At 40.6% G+C, this 21380-nt stretch overlaps 1 protein-coding gene across 1 annotated transcript; it reads left to right on the plus strand.

The window, feature by feature from the left end:
* The first annotated feature begins 1534 nt into the window (after nt 1-1534).
* Nucleotides 1535-19839, plus strand: kdm5ba (lysine (K)-specific demethylase 5Ba). The gene is made up of 27 exons (XM_035151522.2): nt 1535-1854; nt 6752-6829; nt 6976-7098; nt 7238-7408; nt 8175-8300; nt 8448-8541; nt 8668-8774; nt 8939-9097; nt 9253-9372; nt 10289-10447; nt 10870-11051; nt 11276-11438; nt 11553-11672; nt 12064-12258; nt 12487-12668; nt 13335-13459; nt 13772-13922; nt 14373-14493; nt 14751-15106; nt 15773-15911; nt 16003-16182; nt 16274-16432; nt 16785-17204; nt 17342-17432; nt 17537-17724; nt 17833-18102; nt 18693-19839. The coding sequence occupies exons 1-27, from the start codon at nt 1702-1704 to the stop codon at nt 18828-18830; spliced, it is 4470 nt and encodes a 1489-aa protein (XP_035007413.1). The 5' UTR covers nt 1535-1701; the 3' UTR covers nt 18831-19839.
* Nucleotides 19840-21380: the final 1541 nt, after the last annotated feature.

The following is a 21380-nucleotide window of genomic DNA, read 5'->3' on the forward strand; positions in this document are numbered from 1 at the left end:
AGAATAACAAACCATCACACTTCTCGAGTGTTATTTTTGGAATATTTTTTTAAAGGACAGTAGGAAATTTGTAATAACACTAGTCACACATTTGTTTTATTCTTTTAAGGGATTGTATCAAATTTGTGAGATCTAATTGCTGGTGATTAAGAAAACTTGACATTATTGAGGTAATAAAAGGACAGAGCTAATCATGTGCTGGCTATGCAAAGGATGTGCAGAATTATTTTGTACATATTGATTAAAAAGTTCAAAAAATGACTCAATCACTTGGAACAATTGGACAGGAGGCAAGTGGTTATATAACAAACACAGAACAGGGACATGTAAACCCGTCTCATGTAGAGTGAAACAAGTGAGGTGGTAAATCCTGCCTGTGACAGGGGAAATCTATGAGATTGTGTCAAATATTAATATATATTATAATATATAATCAAATTTACAGTATATAATCATACATTTACAGTCTGATTCTCCAGACGTTTGTTGATTCTCTCTGAATGCAATACAAATACAACAGAACAACAACAACAAAGTTTAACAAAGTCAAATCATTTTATTTATATATATATATTTTTTTACAATTATTTATATCAGAAATCACAAAATACACCGAAGATATTTTATGATAACCCTTCAGTGCCTCCACTATATATATATATATATATTATATGAGTCGAAACAAAAAATGAATGTAAAATGCTACTTGACTGTTTGGTGGAGAAAAACATCCATGAGGTGAGGATTGTAGTTGTTTATGGTCGGAAGACTATTTAGCAAGTGACGTAATGCACATCGACATGATTAAACGCGTGGTTTTGCCAGAAAACACGTTTAAAACATGTACATGTTCTGTTCTATAGACGCTATAGCCGCTTTACGCATGATGCTTTCAGGGGCTGGTTCGGTATAAACGAATTAAAAGGTTTCTTATAAAAACATAAACAGTCCAACTCTCACCATGTGACTGCGGTCTCCACCAATCAACGAGCTCCTCTAGACCATTTAAAAACGAAGTGCCGGTCGGCGCGTAGAGATCTGCAGGGTGTGCTCGATTAGGGTCACCCGACGTCCCGTCAGGCGCGTCTATTATGTCGACACAGCCGGGCGGGGCCGATCCAACTCATTCTTCCGTTTGTTAAGCGACGGATTTGCGGGCGAAGGGGTGAGAGGAATCAAGCTCACCCAGCAGGGAGCGATCATCTGTGAGGAAACCACGGAACCAATAAGCTTTATAATCCCCCAACTACAGAGTTATATAGTCACAAAGTGTTTGCTGCTATTTGTTTTTAAATGGGATTATAATGACGTTGAATGCGTTCTGCTGCTCTAAAGCAGCCCCGCAGGTATTTTAACTCCTCTGACAGATATGGACACGCACCACTTGTGCCTGTTAAATATGTTTGTGGATAGTTATAAACACAATCAGTGTTAAAAGGTGCAACCCTGATGTTCAATGTGATGCAGCAGCGTCCCAGCAGCGATCAAAAGTGTGGCCTCATTCGTTTTGTGGGTGTCTACTTTCTGAGGCGGAGGAGCACGCTCCCTGGCTGTCACGCTCTCGTCTCCAACTCGATAATTCGTCCGTGGGCTCATTGAAGTGGAGCGTGGACATGAACTGAGCGATCTGTCCCCACGACGACAGCAACAACAATAACAATAAAAAAAACATCCAGCGGGAGCCACAACAAAGATGCGACCATGACTCAGCCGCAGCAAAATGAGTTCATTCCTCCCCCGGAGTGCCCAGTCTTTGAGCCCAGCTGGGAGGAATTCGCCGACCCGTTTGCGTACATCAACAAAATACGACCCATCGCAGAGAAAACTGGCATCTGCAAAGTCCGCCCGCCGCCGGTGAGTGGTCCCAACAGTATTCACCGGCAACCCAAGTGGATAGTTTCCTTGCTTCGGTCGCGTGTGGCCGTGGCTAGCTGTTGTTTTTTTAATAGCAGGCAAAGTTGTGTGTTTTTAGACAGGTTTTTCAACATGGCGGATTGCGGCTGCGAGTTGAATTGTCAGCCCGAGCCTGCGAGAGTGTTGCGTTTGTTTAACAGCCGCTACCCAGGAACTCTCAGACTCCGTCCATTCAGGAGGAAACTCGTGTCCCGGTCAAGTTTTGTCCCGTTTTACACACTGTCGAACGTGACCCTGTGTTTAAAGTCACCTTTGGCGACATTTTCCTGAAATCTAAATCCAGTCGCTGAACTTTGCACAAATATGACACGGATTGTTTACATTAGCGCAGAAATAACCGCTTCCTGGAGTCTGCGCACGGTTTCGACCCGTGGAGATAGAAACTAGAATGTCGTCTTTTCTTTTCAAACAGTTAAAATGTCGTGGCTAAACTTCACCATCGGGATTTGACAGGTTTAGCCAGTGTGAGGTAATCGAGCCAGGGTTAATTAGGCCTGTTTAAAGCCGCGGTTGTGTGACATAAACGGGGGATAACGTTACCTACGTGCTCGCTGACCAACTGTCTATGGAGAAATGGGGTCGCACGATCGACGTCGTCTTTAATGGACACTGTCTCTTTTTATTATTATTGTGTATCTTTGAATGCACTTAAACCCGCTTTTAGTCTTCGTCGTTGACGTCCTCAGTTTGTTAGCAAAGCCTTTCAGGCTCCCACTACAACGTAATGGCGTTATTATGAAAACAACTTGTGAAAACCATTGGCTGTCTTTTATAGTATTTTATTACTCTCATTGGACGATCCTGTCTCTAATCCACATCTCAGGTCGTAGTGGTAAATTTTTTTATAATAACTAGAAATCTCTCAGCACAGTAAAGAAGATGAAATAATTTCATGAACGTCCACCTAGCTACTTAAAAAGATAGGAATTTAATCTTGCATTGACCTTATTTCGGATGCACTGTGGGAGAGGAGGGCGTTCAAGGGTGTGTCCAAGCCTCCACGCAAATTAGATAAAGGACACATTCTGCCTAAATAAATGATACCATGGCTGACGACTAATGTGATTTCTGCCAGATGTATCCCCGAAAAGAAAAAAGACGTGAAGGGTCCTGGGTGAATTGCTTTCTTGGATCTGCATCAGATAACATGAGACTCATCTGAAAGCAGAAGTCAGGAAGCTGTGAAAGCCTATTTTGCATGTTCTACCAGGAAGGGAAGGGGTATGAGCGACTGAATTGTTGTTTATTTTTAAAAATGGTGGACGAGGGACTGATCTCAGGGTTTGCTGGTGCACAGGCCGAAAACACACAGCTCATGTAAACAAAAGAATGTGTAGAATAGATGCTGCTTGTTTAGGTTTTTCCTGGTGTGTAACCGAAGGGACTGACTTGTGCCTGAATTGCTTTTACTAGATTTTCACCACACTTCAATGCATATCTTTTTATAGAGACATTTTGTTGATTTCATCATTTTTAAATATATTAAGAGGTACAAGAGGTCGTGGCCCACTATTCTGCAAGACCTTCAAATATACTGGCTTCTTTATGATCGCAATGTGCATTTTATTTCTTACATACCATATACCATACCATATTTTATTTCTTACATACCATATGTTCAAGAAGCAACAGGTCAACAAATAAGTGCAAATACAATACCTATTCATCGGGTGTAAACTAGTATGTAAAATACGTGCAAATAGGAGAACTCCACTATTTCGCCTACTGTGTATACGCACCACTATCTGCAGTCTTGTGTCATGCACCATCAGTTTCTACTGAACATTCAGACCAAAATTTGGCTCTAGGGTGATGTGTGAGCCAAACAGACCAATAAACAATCTCAAATCGGAGCTCTTCTGAGTGGAAAGCCAGGACAATGGTGGACATCCCGGGGGCTTGTATGGCAAAGGCACACATTGCATACTCGTAAGATAGGATGTGACCTGATATCTCTTTTTCTTTGTCGCCATTTTTTCTCTTCTTTGTCGCTCATGTAAATGGTTAAAAAGGTTTGTGTTTTAAAGAGGAAGGGGATGTTGCCCCACAACCTGTTTTTGATCAGTGGTTTCTGGGTGCACAGTGTACTCATCGTTTCCTCCAGGGTTTTGCATGGTTTACATATTGACTGTAAGTGTTTATTAGTACATGCGCAAATTATTCCTTGCCATGTTATGGCTGTTATCGTGGGTATCGTCTCAGCACTCATATTTGTCAGTTTGTACAAGAGGAAACGCCTCTTAAGTCTAGACCAAAATTATGCTTCTAATTCTAAACGGTTGTGGTCAGACCTTTGCTCTGGGAATGGTCAGAAAACCCAGTCCGGTTCCATATGTTTCAAAGGCATTGTTTTTCTGTGGTCGGACATTTGTGAGTCTAATCCAGCATCGTCTACATATTGATAAGGTGCTGTTAATGCAGATATTGTTGTCCCTGTTCTGACTATTACTTTCAACCCAGGAAGTAAAAAGTCTGTCTAGACCCAGTAAGTCTAGTATTTTCTTAAATTTTGCATTTCTATTGCTATTCCCACTGTAACAGGTGGTCATTTATACAGAGAACTCTGACTATACTTCCACAAATGAACCATTTGTAGATGAAGATCCATTGGGATTGTTAATTTTTGAATTGGATCCAGATCTGTAGCCTAATTTCCAGGCACAGTTCAGTCAAGTCACATGAGCCGTACATAACTTGCATGCACATTTAGCTCATTGCTTTTGATAGCAGTCTAGTTTCAGAGGGAGTTTGTTTCCAAGATGAGAAAATGATAATTTTAGTGCAAGACTAAGATATTATAAAATTTTGTATTTGTCCAATTTGCTATGATTCAACTGCAAAAAGATTTTATGTATCTACACAACTAATTGGGAAATAAAAAATACTTTGATCTTTTAATCAATGACGTATAAGATTTGAAAAAAAAAACTGGAAAACATTTTTTTACCAATGCAAAAATCTGTTTTGTTATCTTTGATGCACTTAGGTAACATTTTTTCTCAGAAAGCCTTAACACTGAGATGACCCCAGAATCAAGCCATTAAAGAAAACATAACCATCCACCTGGTACGACAGGTGTAGTTATACATGCATGAAACTCATCTCGGAGATTAAAATGTTTCTGTCTGTTCTACATGACTCAGGGATTTCATGAATATTTGTAGAAATAACTGGATGATTTCAGCCGTGCATGTTCAGAGTTTTAGTCTAAGTAACACACAACAGCTCTTAAGCCAACAAGTAACAATACATTCATGTCAGTATATGACAGTGTTGACCGTTATCAGCCATATATTTCTAAGATAATACACTTTCTACCAAACTCAAAGTCAAAATTTCACACTTTGTTGTCGTCTTTCTTTGTAATAGTCTCACTCATGTGAAATCAGCAGCACTGTGGTGTCTCATTATTAAACCTTCAGAGTTCTCCAGTCTGGCAGGAAGTTGTGTGGTCTAGCATGAGCAGGTTTGTTTTCATTGAGTGTGCAAGTGTATCAATATCAGGCATGTTGGTGTTTAGTCTGTAAGTAAGAGTAGTTAAGTAGTTACGCTGCTATTGTAAACACCATCACACAGGCCTGGATAAATCTGATGGTCTCCTATCTTCTTTTTTTTGTTGAATCATATCTTGGTGATTCTTCTGTGGTTTGATAATAAACACATTTTATTCAAATGTTTTGACAAACTTTGTAAGTTTTAAATTGTAATATTGGATTCAAACAACATTTTGATTTAATTCAAATTTGTTTATTTATTTAGCAAGTAGTTTTGCTCTTGCCAAACATCCATACATAATATATGTAGCCTATATGTGTTAATAAAAATGTTACCTATTATACATCTCACCAAAAAGCATGTGTTGTTGTGTGGATCAGCCAAACCCAAAATAATTGCCCTCAGCTATTTGAATGTTGGCACATGAGATGGCTTCCTGTAGGCTTGGCTTTATCAACAGGCTCTGGGTTTTACTTGAAGAACTGCAGGTTACTGGCTGATCAGACCCGGTGTGCAGACTGAATTTGTGTTTAGATTGTTCCTCCTTGTCGACTCAAACCAGCAAAAAAAATGAGATAGTAAAATGCTTTAAAACATGTGGTCATTTATAAAGAGAATTTCGTCTATTTCCATGAATGAACCGTTTGTTTCTCCACTATCGATGAACCACTGTGGTAATGGATTTTTGAATTGGATCCAGATCTGAAGCCTAATTTCTAGACACAGCTGAGTCAAGTCACATGATCCCTTCACACACGCAATGGCTTCCTGTAGGCTTGGCTTTGACAAGTTTTACCTGAAGAACCACAGGTTACTGGCTAATCAGACCCGGTGTGCAGACTGGATTTATTTTTAAAATTGTACTCCTTGTTGAGCCAAACCAGGCCAGTTAAGAGGGTCAGATGGTAAAATGCTTTCAAAATACATATAAGTTTTGAGTATCAACATTCAAAAGGTCTTTATTTCCTCTGATTTTGCTGTTTATTTGTTGTGGAGAACTTAGATTGCGTAGGTTTTATGTATTAAAGAAAAAACCACAGCAATCTGAATGGTTTAATGTTTGTTCATTGAGGTAGTGTTTTATAAGATCAATGCCACATACACTGTCCAACTTTTGGCCATCTAGCTTTGCTCAGAGCTACAGTTCATGGGATATTTACTTATAGTCATTACTTCCGGCTTGTATTTGCATATTGTTCACATGGGGTGTGGTAGTACCCAACATATTATTACAGACTGACAAATCAAAAACAAAATGACCTTTTATTGTCTCATGTTTAAGTATGATCATCAAAGTTTTAGCCTCCTTTGCTTTAAAAAGTGTTTGTTTTTATTCACTCAGGATTGGCAGCCGCCTTTTGCCTGTGATGTTGACAGACTGAAGTTCACACCACGGATACAAAGGCTCAATGAATTGGAGGTTCGTTCATTTATCATGCATCTATTGAAGATACAGAAAATCTATTAAGTGTAAATGCTGCATTCAGTAAGAATTACAAATTATTGGACTTTTTTCTATGTCGTCTTTTGTTCTTATGTAAAACCTTTGTTTGATCCTGTTTTTAGGCTCAGACCAGAGTTAAGCTCAACTTCCTGGATCAAATGGCAAAATTCTGGGAGCTTCAAGGATGCACTCTGAAAATTCCTCATGTGGAAAGAAAGATCTTGGATCTTTATCAGCTGAATAAGGTATGTGCAAATTCTAGTTTCATAATTGTGAGGCGAGGAAGAGGACCACATACAATTCACAATGAAATTATACATTTGTGTGATCATTTACACATGTGACTGATGTAATACTGAACTTATGGTATCTGTTTGTCCATAGTTGGTGAATGAAGAGGGAGGTTTTGATGCAGTCTGCAGAGAGCGACGCTGGACTAGGATATCCGTCAAGATGGGCTTTGCGCCGGGCAAGGCAATTGGCTCTCATCTGCGAGCGCACTATGAGCGGATCCTCTACCCATATAACCTGTTCCATACTGGAACCAATCTGCCTGTACGTCACATATGTTTTCTTTTCCCAGCTGAGCAGTAGTAGCTAGACATGTTCACAGCCTGTTCACAGTTAAGTGGATGTTTTCTGGAAGAATTCATAGTTCACTCTAGGTCCTTTTCAAGGAATTCAGTATATTATTATGAATCCAAGGGTAGTACTGACTTTCTCTGCCAGCTCGGTACACACAGGATTGTTATAATTGACAGAAGTTTAAGTTTAATAGAGGAAATGTTGAATGACCTTACCTGAGATCCTTCATCGTTCCTTCACTCTTCAGTCATTCCAAGCATTAAAGCACTGATCAAAAGCAACAAAATATTACAAAAAGGTGAAACACCATCTTCAGAGGATGGTTGTAATAATATGGTCACTGTACAACCACTACAATACCTGTGCAAGCCAACAAGCATCAAAAATACAACATCTATCTAGAAAGTCTACAGAAATGTACTTTTTCAAGGTACTCTTTAGTGGATGGCTCTTGTGCAACATGTACAGTATTTAATCCAGTACAAACATTTCTGAGTTCATCTTTTCGAGGAGTAAGGTCCTTGGGGGGAAAAAATAATTTAAATCTCATTCAAACCATCTAACATGTCTTCTATCTTCAAGCCTATGCTAGCACTATTTTTTTGTGTCAAATCTGTGTTTTTTGAGAGCATGATCCAGGTTTATTTATTTAGATAAAATTTCAGGGAACAAATGTGGCTGGTTTTTAACCTGACTAGTTCAGTCTTTAATAAGGTGTCCCTACTTCTTTCCGTAGAAGGCCACCTTGACCAATGACACTAAAGATAAGGAGTACACCCCTCATGACCTGCCGCAGCGCCAGTCTGTCCAGCCTCAGGAGACCTGCAGCATTGCTCGCCGAGCGAAACGAATGAGATCTGAAGTGAGTCGATCAATCGTTCTCAGTATTTCTGATATTGTCACACCAATCATATAAGCCATATATTTCCACATTAGTCATCTGCTATACTAGTGACTTGTTTATATGTTCAACGCTTACCTTTTCTCTCTGGCACTGTGATTCTGACAGAGAGGTTGTTTTAAAACGGAACCTGGTGAAGATTGTGAGAATCGTCCCAATCTCAGGAGGAGGATGGGAACATTTGCTGTCAAACCAGAGCGTGGTGAGGACAAAGACAGCCAGTGCTGATTGATTTATCAAGGCAACATCAATGTTGTGATTGGTTAAAATGAGTGATACTCTAAGAGAATCTTAAATGTTGGATTGAGCCTTTATCAATGTCTTTCAGTGAGAATGGCGATCACACAGGTGAAAAAGGAGCCCATTGAACATGAGGATCCAACAGAATATGAAGAAACTTTATTAAAACCGATCATCAAACCTCCCCAGAATAAAGTAAGTTTATTCTATGCTACTGAAATTATAATTAACATCACCATGATTCTAATACTGTAGAAATAAAAAGAATGGATGATCCTTACCCTCTGCTGTCAGTTATATGTATGAAATAAGATTTCACATCATAGAACAAAGGCAGAACTGCTGTTCTGTGTTCTCAGGTGGACCAGTACATGTGCCAGGTATGTGGCAGTGGGACCGCTGAGGAACGCCTGCTGTTGTGTGACGGCTGTGATGACAGCTACCACATTTTCTGTCTGATCCCTCCCCTCCACGATGTTCCCAAAGGCGACTGGAGATGTCCCAAGTGCCTGGCTCAGGTGAGTTTCCAAAGCTCCACCCCGCAGGGAGCTAAACCCTGAAAGAGCAGCTTAATTGGAACCCAAGACTAGAAGCTCCCGTCTGATATCCACAAACATAAAAGAGAAGCAAGAAGTTTGTGTTTTTACTTCATATTCCATATTTTCTCTCGCAGGAATGTGGCAAACCTCCTGTCGCTTTTGGCTTCGAGCAGGCCGGCAGGAGCTACACCCTCCAGGCCTTTGGAGACATGGCCGACTCCTTCAAGTCGGATTATTTCAACATGCCAGTTCATGTGAGTTTGCAGCACCCATTGACTGATATTGTTAATTGATATCCAATTAGTTTCCATTTGACACATAATCATGTGTCATCGTTTCCAACGTCTTTTGTCTTTTTTGCGATGCACTAATTTCAGTAAAAGTAGCCGTTGTTCAACATTTATTAGCGCCAACAGCAATATGATCAGTTTATTTTAACTCGCCATTATTTGAAATATGCACACAGTGGCAAAGAAACCCCAGAGCCAACTAGGGTTATGGTGTAATTGCACAGTGGCACAGACACACATACGTAAACCTGAGTTTAGCAGAAAAGACGGAAACTAACATGGCAGAAATATGACTTCAGGGCATGATTGGTAAAGATAATATTATATTACCCCAAAGATGACATCTCCAGCACAGTGGAAATAAAAATCTCTTTCTTAGCTTTCGTTTCGATGTCTCAGTTTTACTGTATTTACTGCATTTTGCACCAAATATCAACATGCACCGAATATTCCAGTACGTGAAAATGATCTATTTTTATCCAAGAAAAGCTTTCCCGAGACAAGATGCAGAAATTGGCAGATTTTGAAAGGGAAACAATCTTGTTCTTTTATTTGGTTTTATGACTTTGGTCTGGAACAAAGGAATGCTTTGATAACACTTGGAAAACACTACCAGCAAAAGTCCTGTTTGTCTTATCAAATACTGGAGGGGGTGGGTGGGTGTAGCCAGACAAACAGACCTTCTGTATTACAAGTCAAAGAAAGACAATTTTTATCCAGCCAAATTCGTCAAAACAACAAAAAAAGCTGTTCTTTATATTAGTCCAAAAAAAATCCAAGCTCAAATTCATACGTGTGTATCAGTTCTTCTAAGTTCGTGTCGCCAATATATTTGTGTTTTCAATACAGAGCTTTTTGTGTGTTTTTTTTTTTTTTTTAGATGGTTCCCACAGAGCTGGTGGAGAAGGAGTTCTGGCGTCTCGTCAGCACCATCGAGGATGACGTCACCGTGGAGTACGGAGCAGATATTGCCTCCAAGGAGTTTGGGAGTGGTTTCCCTGTGAGGAACAGCCATTTTGAGCTCTCTCCTGAGGACGAGGTATAAACCGTTGTCCTGGTGATGTTGTTTGTTACACTTGTGTACTGTCAAAATTCATTTTGGTGTTAATTAGATGTCTTTCAGCGTTACTGAAAACTATAAGGTGTTAGCTTGTGTCGCCTTAAAATCTAGATAATAAATTAGTGATCATGATCATACAACAATTATTGAAGAATAAAAACATGTCCACCTTCAATACTGAATAAATATTTGTTAAAATGCAAAAATAAAAACTGAAATTCTCAGTTGTCAGAGGATTTGGGCTTTTGTCATCATATCTTTCAGGACTTCCTACACCAGTGTACTTTCTTTGACCTGGGAATTAAGACACATGAACATCACGGATATTGTGTTTTCAGATATGATGTGTTTTCAGTTTACAGGGCTTGTTTTGAGTGTTGAGTTGTGTCTCTCACCTGCAGCATTACCTGACCAGTGGCTGGAACCTGAACAACATGCCGGTGCTGGACAGCTCGGTGCTGACTCACATTACAGCCGACATCTGTGGGATGAAGTTACCATGGCTGTATGTGGGAATGTGCTTCTCCTCCTTCTGCTGGCATATTGAGGACCACTGGAGCTACTCCATAAACTATCTTCACTGGTAAAGTGTCCTCATTTAACTTCATAATGAATCAATAATAGTTGTAAATAAAAGATTGTTTTGTTACACCAGGAACAGATTATTTCACCTGGTCAGAAAATTTGATTTGTTTCTGAAATATCCCAAAATCTAAATGCACTGTTTACACAGCATGGCGGGTGGGTCAGAACTGATATAACCTTCTTCTACTGGAGTTTACTGAAGATGTTTGACCATATGTGTAGGGGGGAGCCAAAGACGTGGTACGGGGTCCCTGGTTACGCTGCAGAGCACCTCGAGTCTGTCATGAAGAAACTGGCCCCTGAGCTGTTTGAGTCCCAGCCAGATCTTCTTCACCAGCTGGTCACCATCATGAATCCCAACACACTGATGAACAACGGCGTCCCGGTAATAAGCTCAACCTCACAACCATTCAACCATTCAACCTTCAGTGGGATGAAGTTTAAAAAACAGGGACTAAAACGTACAACTTGTGATTTTGCTGTCCTTACTCTTCATTAGATCTATCGCACCAACCAGTGTGCAGGCGAATTCGTCATCACCTTTCCCAGAGCTTACCACAGTGGATTCAACCAGGGTTTCAACTTTGCTGAAGCCGTCAACTTCTGTACAATGGATTGGGTAAGAAGATGATTCATCATCTGTTTGCACATCACTAGCCATGTTTTTGTTTTAATATATATAATTATATATTATATATATATAATAATTGAATACCCCTCGTATCAGACGATTATACTCTGATAAATACGCAATTATAAATACTATGTTCCATTTCTGCTCATAGATCCTACTAAATCGTACACACTGGATCCTTAACATTAAAATATGCTATAATATATCAATTCATAGAAGAAAATAAAAATGAAGAAAAGACATACAGCATATACAAAACAATTAATTTATGGAGTGGGAACATTTTACTTGAAGGAACAGGTATTTATTATTATCAATGTTGTTACTATATATTTTTTCTGCTGCCTTAGGGACTTACCTTTGTGTTTTCTGACAGATGCCCATTGGCCGTAACTGTGTGGAACACTATCGCCAGCTGAGCAGGTACTGTGTCTTCTCACATGACGAGATGGTTTGTAACATGGCCTATAAAGCAATCACGATGGATGTGGACCTGGCGTCAGCAGTGCAAAAGGAGATGACGCTCATGCTCCAAGAAGAAGAACAACTAAGACAGAAGATTAAAAAAATGGTGAGCAGCTCTTGTCTGAAGGGCCTGTTGTTTTTATTCATATATATGAGTAAAGGGTTAAACTGGTGGCATCATGTAGCTTCTGTATAGAAAACTTAATTTAAAAACACATTTTGAAGATATTAATCATAGTAGATCCAAAGATGTCGTTTAGGAGCCAACACAGCTGTCACATTTAGCTCCTCTGTCTCCACCTCAGCTCTAACATCTGTGAACCTGTTTCCCCAGGGTGTGGTGCAATCAAAGCAAGTTGATTATGAGGTGCTCCCAGACGAGGAACGGCAGTGCACAAAGTGTCGGACCACCTGCTACCTGTCTGGCATCACATGCGCTTGTAGTCCCGGCAAGATGGTTTGTCTGTACCACACCCACCATCTCTGCTCGTGTCCTCGCAGCAACCTCACACTCCAGTGAGTCTTCACTCAGCACATCAACATAACAAACACTCACTTCCTGTTTTTTGGGGTTTTTTTGTGTTGCATCACTTTTTCTTAAATTTCATAAAAGCAACTTGTTTTTCAACTTTGAATATAATAAAAAATGCTTACTTCATTTATCACTGCTACTTTATATTTTCGAGCATAATTCATTAATATAACATCTCACAAAATGTGTGAGGGTTTCGCCCACATGTAGGAAAATTATGCAAATTCAGCATTTTTTGTCAACAATTAAATATTTTGGTCAGAGAGCAAATAAAATGCATTTTCTGAGGCAGTGACTTAGTAATATCTTATCTTAAAAAGCTCAATTTCCTAGAAATGATATATAATATAATGTAATCTTTTAAAAAATCATATGCTTGCATGTTGCTGAGGTGAGACAATGAAACTATCAGTGTTACATAAACAACCAAGATCTTGGGTTTTGTGGTGGTAGTTGTAGTTTCATGGTCCGTTCTCTATGAAAAGAAGCCGTTCAATGTAAAAGTGCCTGCCTTGTGCACAATTTCTCATCCAATTTCACACCCTAGGTTTATTTAGAAAGAATGAGTATTTACATTTTACTTTAATAAACCTAGGAAAATTCAATAATCATAATAGCATATTCATTGTCTTGCATTGTTTTTTTCCTAGTTACAAGTTTACAATGGATGAGTTGTACCCCATGATGGCATCAGTGAAGGTGCGTGCAGAGTCGTATAAAGACTGGGTCTGTAGTGTTCGGGAGATCCTGGAGAACAAAGGAAACAAGAAAAAAGGTTAGTTGGAAACTCTAAAATGTCCAGGATACTACAACAGTGTTAGCACGAATCTGCCTTGTCCTTTTTTTGTTTAGATACTCATCAGTACACAGTCAGCTTTCATCGCTGTTTTATATAACGTAACCCTATAAGTAAAGCAGGCTGTTGACACATTATTTCATATTAAAAGGTACACGTTTTTCCGAAAAAGGATCAAAACCGCTTATTACTTTATTCCACCCCTGTCATTTGAGTGACATATGTAAACATCGACTGACCGTCTGTGTGTTTATTTTTCTGAAAACTAAAAATTACGATTTTTCTGGTCAGGTTTGGAAGAGCTTCATAGTTTGGTGGAACAGGTGGAGACAAAGGTGTTCCCACTCACCAGCTCCCTGGATCAGCTCCGCACCGTCGCCACAGAGGCGGATAAAGTTGCTGCGATGGCACAACAGCTTCTCAATGGAAAGAGACAGACGAGGTAGAACAAATAAAAACGATTTGAAATGTTTGATTGCATCGATAGGAGTCAAAGTCAGACCATAACACAAATATTCAATCTATAAAAATCTGCTTCATTGATTCTAACCTACAGCAGATTTTGCTAGATTCTAAATCAGTATTGCGATATTGTCACCTCTCGTTTGTTGAACACAAGTGACATCTTTCCAGTGTGTTTTAATGTGAGCTGGCTCCCATTAATCTTAATTACTGTTATTGACTCTGTTGTCTTACTATAGGTGTTAGCAGGGCTCATTTACTGGTAGTGTTTTCTATTTAACCTGCCAGACAAATGTGGCTACATGCTTGACTTATTTTCAAGGGGCCAACTTCATAGTTTTAAGTGAAAAAAGTATTATTATTGTTACTATTTATGTAATTGTGATATCTGCCCTTTATTGGTCTGTTGAGCAGTTTTCCTCTGTTGTAGGTATCGTTCTGGAGGAGGAAAATCTCAAAACCAGAACGAATTGACTGTGGACGAGCTGAGGTCTTTCGTCCGACAGTTGGACAACCTGCCGTGTACAATCCGACAGGGTCCGTTACTGAAGGTCAGTGAGCTTTTATTTGAATAGTTACTGTGTATATATATACACACATATATATATATATATATATTTTTTTTCTAAATAACAGACATTTGAATATCATAAAGATTTTAATTTTGGGTAACAAGCAGTGTTTTCAATTTAAGTGAGTGAGTGAAGTTATTCAAATATTGTGTTATATATATATATATATATATATATATATATATATCCAATAAGTCAAATGCTGGTACTGAATGCTTACTCCTTATGACCTCCAGGACCTATTGACCCGGGTGGATGACTTCCAGCAGCGCAGTGAATGTCTCCTCTCTGACGAGACTCCTAGCCCACTGGAGCTGCAGGACCTGCTGGATGTGAGTCTGGGCCTGGACGTGGAGCTACCCCAGCTGCCCCTGCTGAGGGAGAGACTGGAGCAGGCTCGCTGGCTGGAGGCCGTGCAGCAGGCCAGCAGCTGGCCCGACAACCTCTGTCTGGACACCATGAGGAGGCTGATAGACCAGGGCGTGGGTCTGGCCCCTCACAGCTCCGTGGAGAGAGCCATGGCTCGTCTGCAGGAGCTGCTGACGGTGTCGGAGCAGTGGGAGGAGAAGGCTCTCAGCCTCATCGAGGCTAGGTGAGGACGCAAAGCCGCAAAGGACCTGTAATGTTTACCTCTTCCATCCCTCAGTTTCTATAGCTTCATTTTACTTTTTTGTTAATCCTGTAGCTGGGTTTTTGGTGAAGAAATTGGACTGGTTGGTAACATGACCTGGTTACAAATCAGATACGGCTGCTTCTTCGTGAAGTAGTTTTTGTTCCTGGTGTTCAGTGTGTAAGTTGAATTCCCAATAGATTGAGCTAAAGCCTTTTTCATGTGAACGAGTCTTATAAACTCGCAGTGTCAGGGACAAAAGTTGAATAAGTTTCAGCATTGAAAATAAATAACCAAACATAGTCGAATTACAAAAATAACTAATTGTTGTGTGAAACCGGCTTAAACTCCAGACAGTGCAGAGTGAAATGTGCCATGTCTGCAGAGCCGGATCATAGTGGATAAAGAGGATCATGCTGTGGTTCTAGTGCTTAACCCATTAATGGCTCCACAGAGAGGACGCACTGTAGAGCACCAGACTCGAGCTCTTCAAATGATCTGATATTTGATCTTTCTATACAATTGTGGAAATAAATGCATTTCTCTTACTAAAATATCAGTTTGTACTGTTCTGTCTTGTTCTGTATTTAACTGATGGTGGTTATTCCTATATAAACCGAAGGTGTTAAAACTTGTTTCACTTCACAGGCCATGTCACAGCTTAGAAACTCTTGACGCTGCTCTACAAGAAGTAGACAACATCCCTGCTTATCTGCCCAACTGTCTGCAGCTGAAGGACGTCGTCACCAAGGCCAAGAAGTGGCTGCATGAGGCTGAAGCTCTCCAGGTAAAATAAATCTCCGCTATACTGAAGGATTTAACACTTGGCCAGAGATGGTGATGCTTGGATTGTTTATTTTGGGTTGCTGTGCTTGTAGCTCGGGGGACGTATTCCTGTGCTGGACAGCCTCTCTGAGCTGGTTCTCATAGCGGAGGGCATCCCAGTGAGGCTCAACCCACTGAGTCGTTTGGAGGCCCTGGTCAGTGACGTTCAGGCCTGGAAGGAAAGCGCAGCAAAGACATTCCTACTGAAAAACTCCCCTTTCTCTCTCCTTGAGGTAAACAGAGATATTGCTTGGTGAGAGTCATTTAAAATCATCTTGCCTGCTAGGACCGTCAGGTGATGTGTGTTTGCTTTTGTGTTTTCAGGTGCTTTGCCCAAGATGTGACGTAGGGGCCGGACATCAGAGGTCAAGATCTAAAAAATCTAAAGAGCCTCCACAGATAAATAAAAAAGCTTCAGCAAAACTGGAGTCTCTGTGTGACGTAGAGAGAGCGCTTTCTGAGAGCAAGGACTCCGCCTCTGCTGTGAGTGATCGTGTATTTTCAATTTCCACAACAACAATATTTGTACAACTTGACCCTGTAACAAATAGTGTAATCAGAGCTGCCAAAATGGTGAAATTATTGTTAACAAATTAAGGATTATTACTTATTAAATATACTCCATAAAAATCAAAAAACAAAAAGATACAGACTGAAAGTGCCTCACAAAGTGATCAGTAAGCATGATTGATTTTTGAGTTGTTTGTGCTGATGTTTGTTTTGATAGGTCAAAATAATTACAGTAATTAGTCATGACATATGATGACCATGTCAATTGATAAAGGAGAGTGGTTTTTAAATTCGATTTAATAGATGTAATTTTCCCTCCTCACAGATGACCACGCTCGCTGAGGTCCGTCAGAGGGAGATGGAGATCTTGTTGGCGTTGAGGACTTCGAATGAATCCAAGCTTCTTCCTGCTGAAAGTTGTTCCACACTCAGTGTTTGTGTTTGCCAGAAGGCCCCTTCAGGTGCCATGGTGCAGTGTGAGCTCTGTCGAGACGTTTTCCACTGTGGCTGTGTGGAAGCGGCCGTCGACCTTGAGTACGGAGAAGCCTGGCTTTGCCCTCTTTGCCAGCGGTCGAGAAAACCACCTCTGGACAAGGTCCTGCCGCTGCTGGCTTCACTGCAGAGGATCCGGGTGCGACTTCCAGAGGGAGACGCTCTTCGCTTCCTCATCGAGAGGACGGTGCAGTGGCAGCATAGAGTACAGCAGGCATGCACAGAGGGAGTTCTGGAGAAAGTGTCAAAGATGGTCAGTGGAATCATAGAGTTGAAAAGATAAGCCTCTTGACTGTTGTTATCTTAAAATAATTATATGATTTGTTTGCTTTGTTGGTGTCATTAGCTGGATGGGATTAAAGACACAGTGGGTTGTTTTTATTGTTTCAGGTGAAAGCTGGACCCAGAATATCTTCACATCTGACTCAGGAAATAAATGGTTCATCTTTTTATACAGAGCACCAGTCTGTTCCGCTCCAGGGTCAGTGTTTAAAGCTTTTACACACTTCTCATCTACACACATCACACTTATACATTCAGTCTGTTCATTTCGCCCTCTGAACGCCTGTATCACGTTTGTCACAGGACTTGGTCATGAGCTGGATGAGCTGATGGTGGAGGGCTTCCTGCTGCAGGTCACTCTGCCTGAGACCGAGCAGCTGTACAGATACCTGCTGTATAAACTGGCGCCCCCATCCTCACACAGCTCCCCCAGTGGGAAGCACACAGAACAGGACCAGCAGTCTCAGAGAGGGAGCCCCCATCACAACAAGGTGATGATGATTAAAACCAAGAGCATTGATTCTGGAGCACATTCACGATAACACTTGTATTCGCTATTTTTGGTATATATTTATTGTAATAATTACGTCTCGATGCAGAATGGAGGCTCCGGTCTCAAAAAGGAGTCGGTGAACGCTCAGAGCAAAAGGACCAAGCGACGTAAGGAAAGCTCCGACTCTCAGCACAGTGAGACTGCCAAGAAGTGTCGCAAGAAGAAATTCAAGAAAAGCAAAGAGAGGAGTGAAGAGACCAAGAGGACAAGTTCTCCTTCACACACAATGTCTGACCCTGACCCTGCTCCATCAGACTCTGACGAGGATTACTCACTGTGTGCTGCACCATGGTGCAGAGAGCCAGAGGGGGACGAGGTTCGTTTTAGATCATTCTTTTATATGAACATGCAGCACTTACCTGATCTGAATGTAAACTGACGGATGTTATTGTTGATCAAATTTCACGTAAACAAGATCCAATACTTTATCAACATTGATTGGAATTTGGTCTCTTGAGCTCACACGAGCAAAATACACGCACTCAAAGTGAATGATAGATTATGAAACGCGAATAAAATCTGAGCCCTTAAGAAAAACAGAATAATAAATCCTAAAACCAATCTTAAAGCAAACTGGAATGACCGAGTCGAGTTTGTACCTCAGCCAAGGCCCAACTGTCTCCTTTTTGAAATTGCATTTAAATTCATTAGATCCAGAATTCTATTTGGATCAGCACCAAAATGAACACTCTCACAAACATTGGTCCCCCTAAACATGGCGTTTTCATCAAGATCTAAGAATTATTCTCTGAGTGTTTTTTTTTAAATTTTTTTTAAGTAATCCTGCTAAACAACAAAAACATAACCTCAGTGGAGGTAATAAAACAAATGTGAAAATAAATACTGTGTTGATCAATGAGAGTGACGCAGCAGCACATCTAGAAAACCAAATGTTCTGTATTTCAGGTGAACTGGGTCCAGTGTGACGGCAGCTGTAACCAGTGGTTCCACCAGGTCTGCGTGGGACTTTCTGCTGAGCGAGCAGAGAGCGACGACTATATTTGTATAAGCTGCACACAGCCAGACTACAAAAGAGGAGAATGAAGACCAAAAAGTGACTTTTGAAGGATCAGCAGTTTTGTTGCCGCAGCACTTAAGTGCACACCTGAACTCTGTGTGCCCTGTGCCCCCCCACTCACACCCCCCCACCTTTCCCTTCTGGCTTGCCCTTAGTGAACATGGTGCTATTTACTTTTTTCCCAGAGTTACAAAAGACTTCTGTCACTGTTTTCATCACGTGGCTGGTTTTTCAGCTAATCAACTAATCCTTTCTGAAACTTTCCGAGATCTGATGCAGACGTACAAAAATGGCAAAATGTTTCCAGAACCAACAGCACAGGGATATTTTTTCAGCCAAAACGGGGAAAAAAGTCAATTGGACATCACATTTTAAAACATTTTCCTTTTTTACATGCATCTGAACAATGTGAAACTTATCTTTCTCTTGTAGAGTAAATATTATTTATCTAAGCAATAACTGAACTGATTAATTGCAGTTCAGTTTTCCGCTGAGCTATATTTGTGCTTAGACATTCTCTGACAGGAAGCCCTCTTGAAGCTAAAATCCTGATGAATTCACTTTTTGAATCCTATGATCTTACTCGGTTCAGTTAACATTTTTTAACAAATCAGAAACAAGAGCGGCGACGACTGCACGTCTGAGCTTGTCGATCCAACATGTGCAAAGGTTTGCACCCGAATATTTGCCCACATCCCTTAAACATAACAACTGACTTTGAGCTGAAGTCAGGATTCCCTTGTGCGCTGTCTGCGGGAGAGAGAACATGAGCCTTGGATCTGGAGTTCCTGGACCTTGATGTTCACAGAGTGAGAATGAACTGTCCGACGTCAATGGAATGTACATTTTGTTTTAGGGTGGATTTTCCCTTTATATGGTTTAGGATGAAAATATCGTGTTGGACTTAGATTTAACACCGACTGTGTGATTTATTTGCCACGGGTATATGACCTTTTTCTGCTCCTTTTGGGTAAATAATATAATTCATATGTTGCAGTTTGCATTATAAAATAAAAAAAAATGTTTGTTCCCATATGCCTGGACTTGTCCATCCTTTTAGTGCTGAACAGCAGAGGAGTAAATCTCCTCTTCCGTCGCCTGGACGTCGTCTTGGCTCAGCCTCACAGATGGAGTGAGGAGTTGCTGCTCCATCACGTCGCAAGCAGCAAGTTAAGGTGGTTTGCCTCCGGGGCACCTTCCATTGGAGGATTTCAGGGCTCATCCAACAAGGAGGATACCCTGGGGGTAGATCTAGAACTCACTGGAGGGATAATGTGTATATCCCATCTGGCCTGGGGATGTCTCAGGATCCCACCAGGAGGAGATGGAGAGTGTAGCTGGGCAGGGAGACGTCTGGAACATCCTGCTGCCACCGACCTGACATCAGAGAAGCAAAAGGAAGATGAAGTAGTCTGAAAACGTTTGGGAAGGTTGTTTTTAAATTACTCAGAAAACTGAATGTCATATAGCTGGTCCAGCAAGATTTGATTGAAAGGTAGCTGTTGAGTTGGTTCTGTTGACGTTGTACTGCAGCTGCTCAAAAATACCTCATTTCAGTCATTGATGATGCAACTGTGGCCTGAAGTTCACCTGCTGGACCAGAACACGGCACATTAACAGCAGGACGTGATCTGAAGTGTCTCACATAGTCTCTTCAACCCTGTTAATTTAGATTCCAGTGTCTTACAGTTTGTAGCTGTTCAATCAGTATGACCATAAAACATGCAGCAAATAAATATTGTGGCTGCACGTGAAACTTAATCTGTATAAAGGGAATTCATTTACTCAAACTACAACAGAAATTAAATCTGCATGTGGAGAGGAGTGATTTTATGTTTTGATTGATTGTTCAATCCATAATAAAACAGATTAGAAAAAATGCAAATAGGTACAGCGACTGCATAACTGCTGAAAACATCAATCCTCATTCATAATTTATTGTGTCACATTAAGATGTAGTAAATAGTTAACATGGCTTAAAGGAAGGTTTGTGAATTTGCTATGTCACTATTTAAGCCCTAAACTCACACAGCACACTAACAGCTGTTCTGCAGTTACATGCACGAGACACTTTGTAGTGGTGTCTTTCTTTCTGTTGGAAGTACTCTGCTGCACATGTTTTACTTCACATCACATGTAAAGTAGATGAGGCATTAACCATAATTAAATAGTTTGCTTCACAACAATGGAGGTCACATCCTAATCTAGTGTATATTGTGCATAATGGACATTGTGCAGCTGTGTGTGCAAACCGCTGCAGTTTAAATCCAAAGGCTTTAAAAAATATATATGAATTGTCTCACTGCCTCCTGCAAGGTTTGTATTGAGACCATGTTTACTGAGTGGTTTATAGTTTGACAGGCCTGCAACACTCCTGCAATACATCCTTCATGGAGCTTTTAATGTGTGTAGAGAGAGGGGTCTTATTTAACTATGTTCACTGTGTTGTGGTGTTCTGCTGGGTTTGTTTGTGATTGTGTAGGGCTATGTTGTAGAGTTGTGCTTTCTTGTTGTGTAGTGCTGTGTGATAGTGTTGCAGTCTTGTGATTGTGTTGCTGTTGTGTAGTTGTGTAGTG

Source organism: Hippoglossus stenolepis, chromosome 3, assembly GCF_022539355.2.
Source record: "Hippoglossus stenolepis isolate QCI-W04-F060 chromosome 3, HSTE1.2, whole genome shotgun sequence".
Lineage (NCBI taxonomy): Eukaryota > Metazoa > Chordata > Actinopteri > Pleuronectiformes > Pleuronectidae > Hippoglossus > Hippoglossus stenolepis.

Coding starts and splice junctions, on each gene's coding strand:
- kdm5ba (XM_035151522.2), top strand. CDS start 1,702: ATGACTCAGCCGCAGCAAAATGAGTTCATTCCTCCCCCGGAGTGCCCA. Junction 7,409..8,174: donor ATACTGGAACCAATCTGCCT/GTACGTCACATA, acceptor TTCTTTCCGTAG/AAGGCCACCTTGACCAATGA. Junction 12,669..13,334: donor CGCAGCAACCTCACACTCCA/GTGAGTCTTCAC, acceptor TTTTTTTCCTAG/TTACAAGTTTACAATGGATG.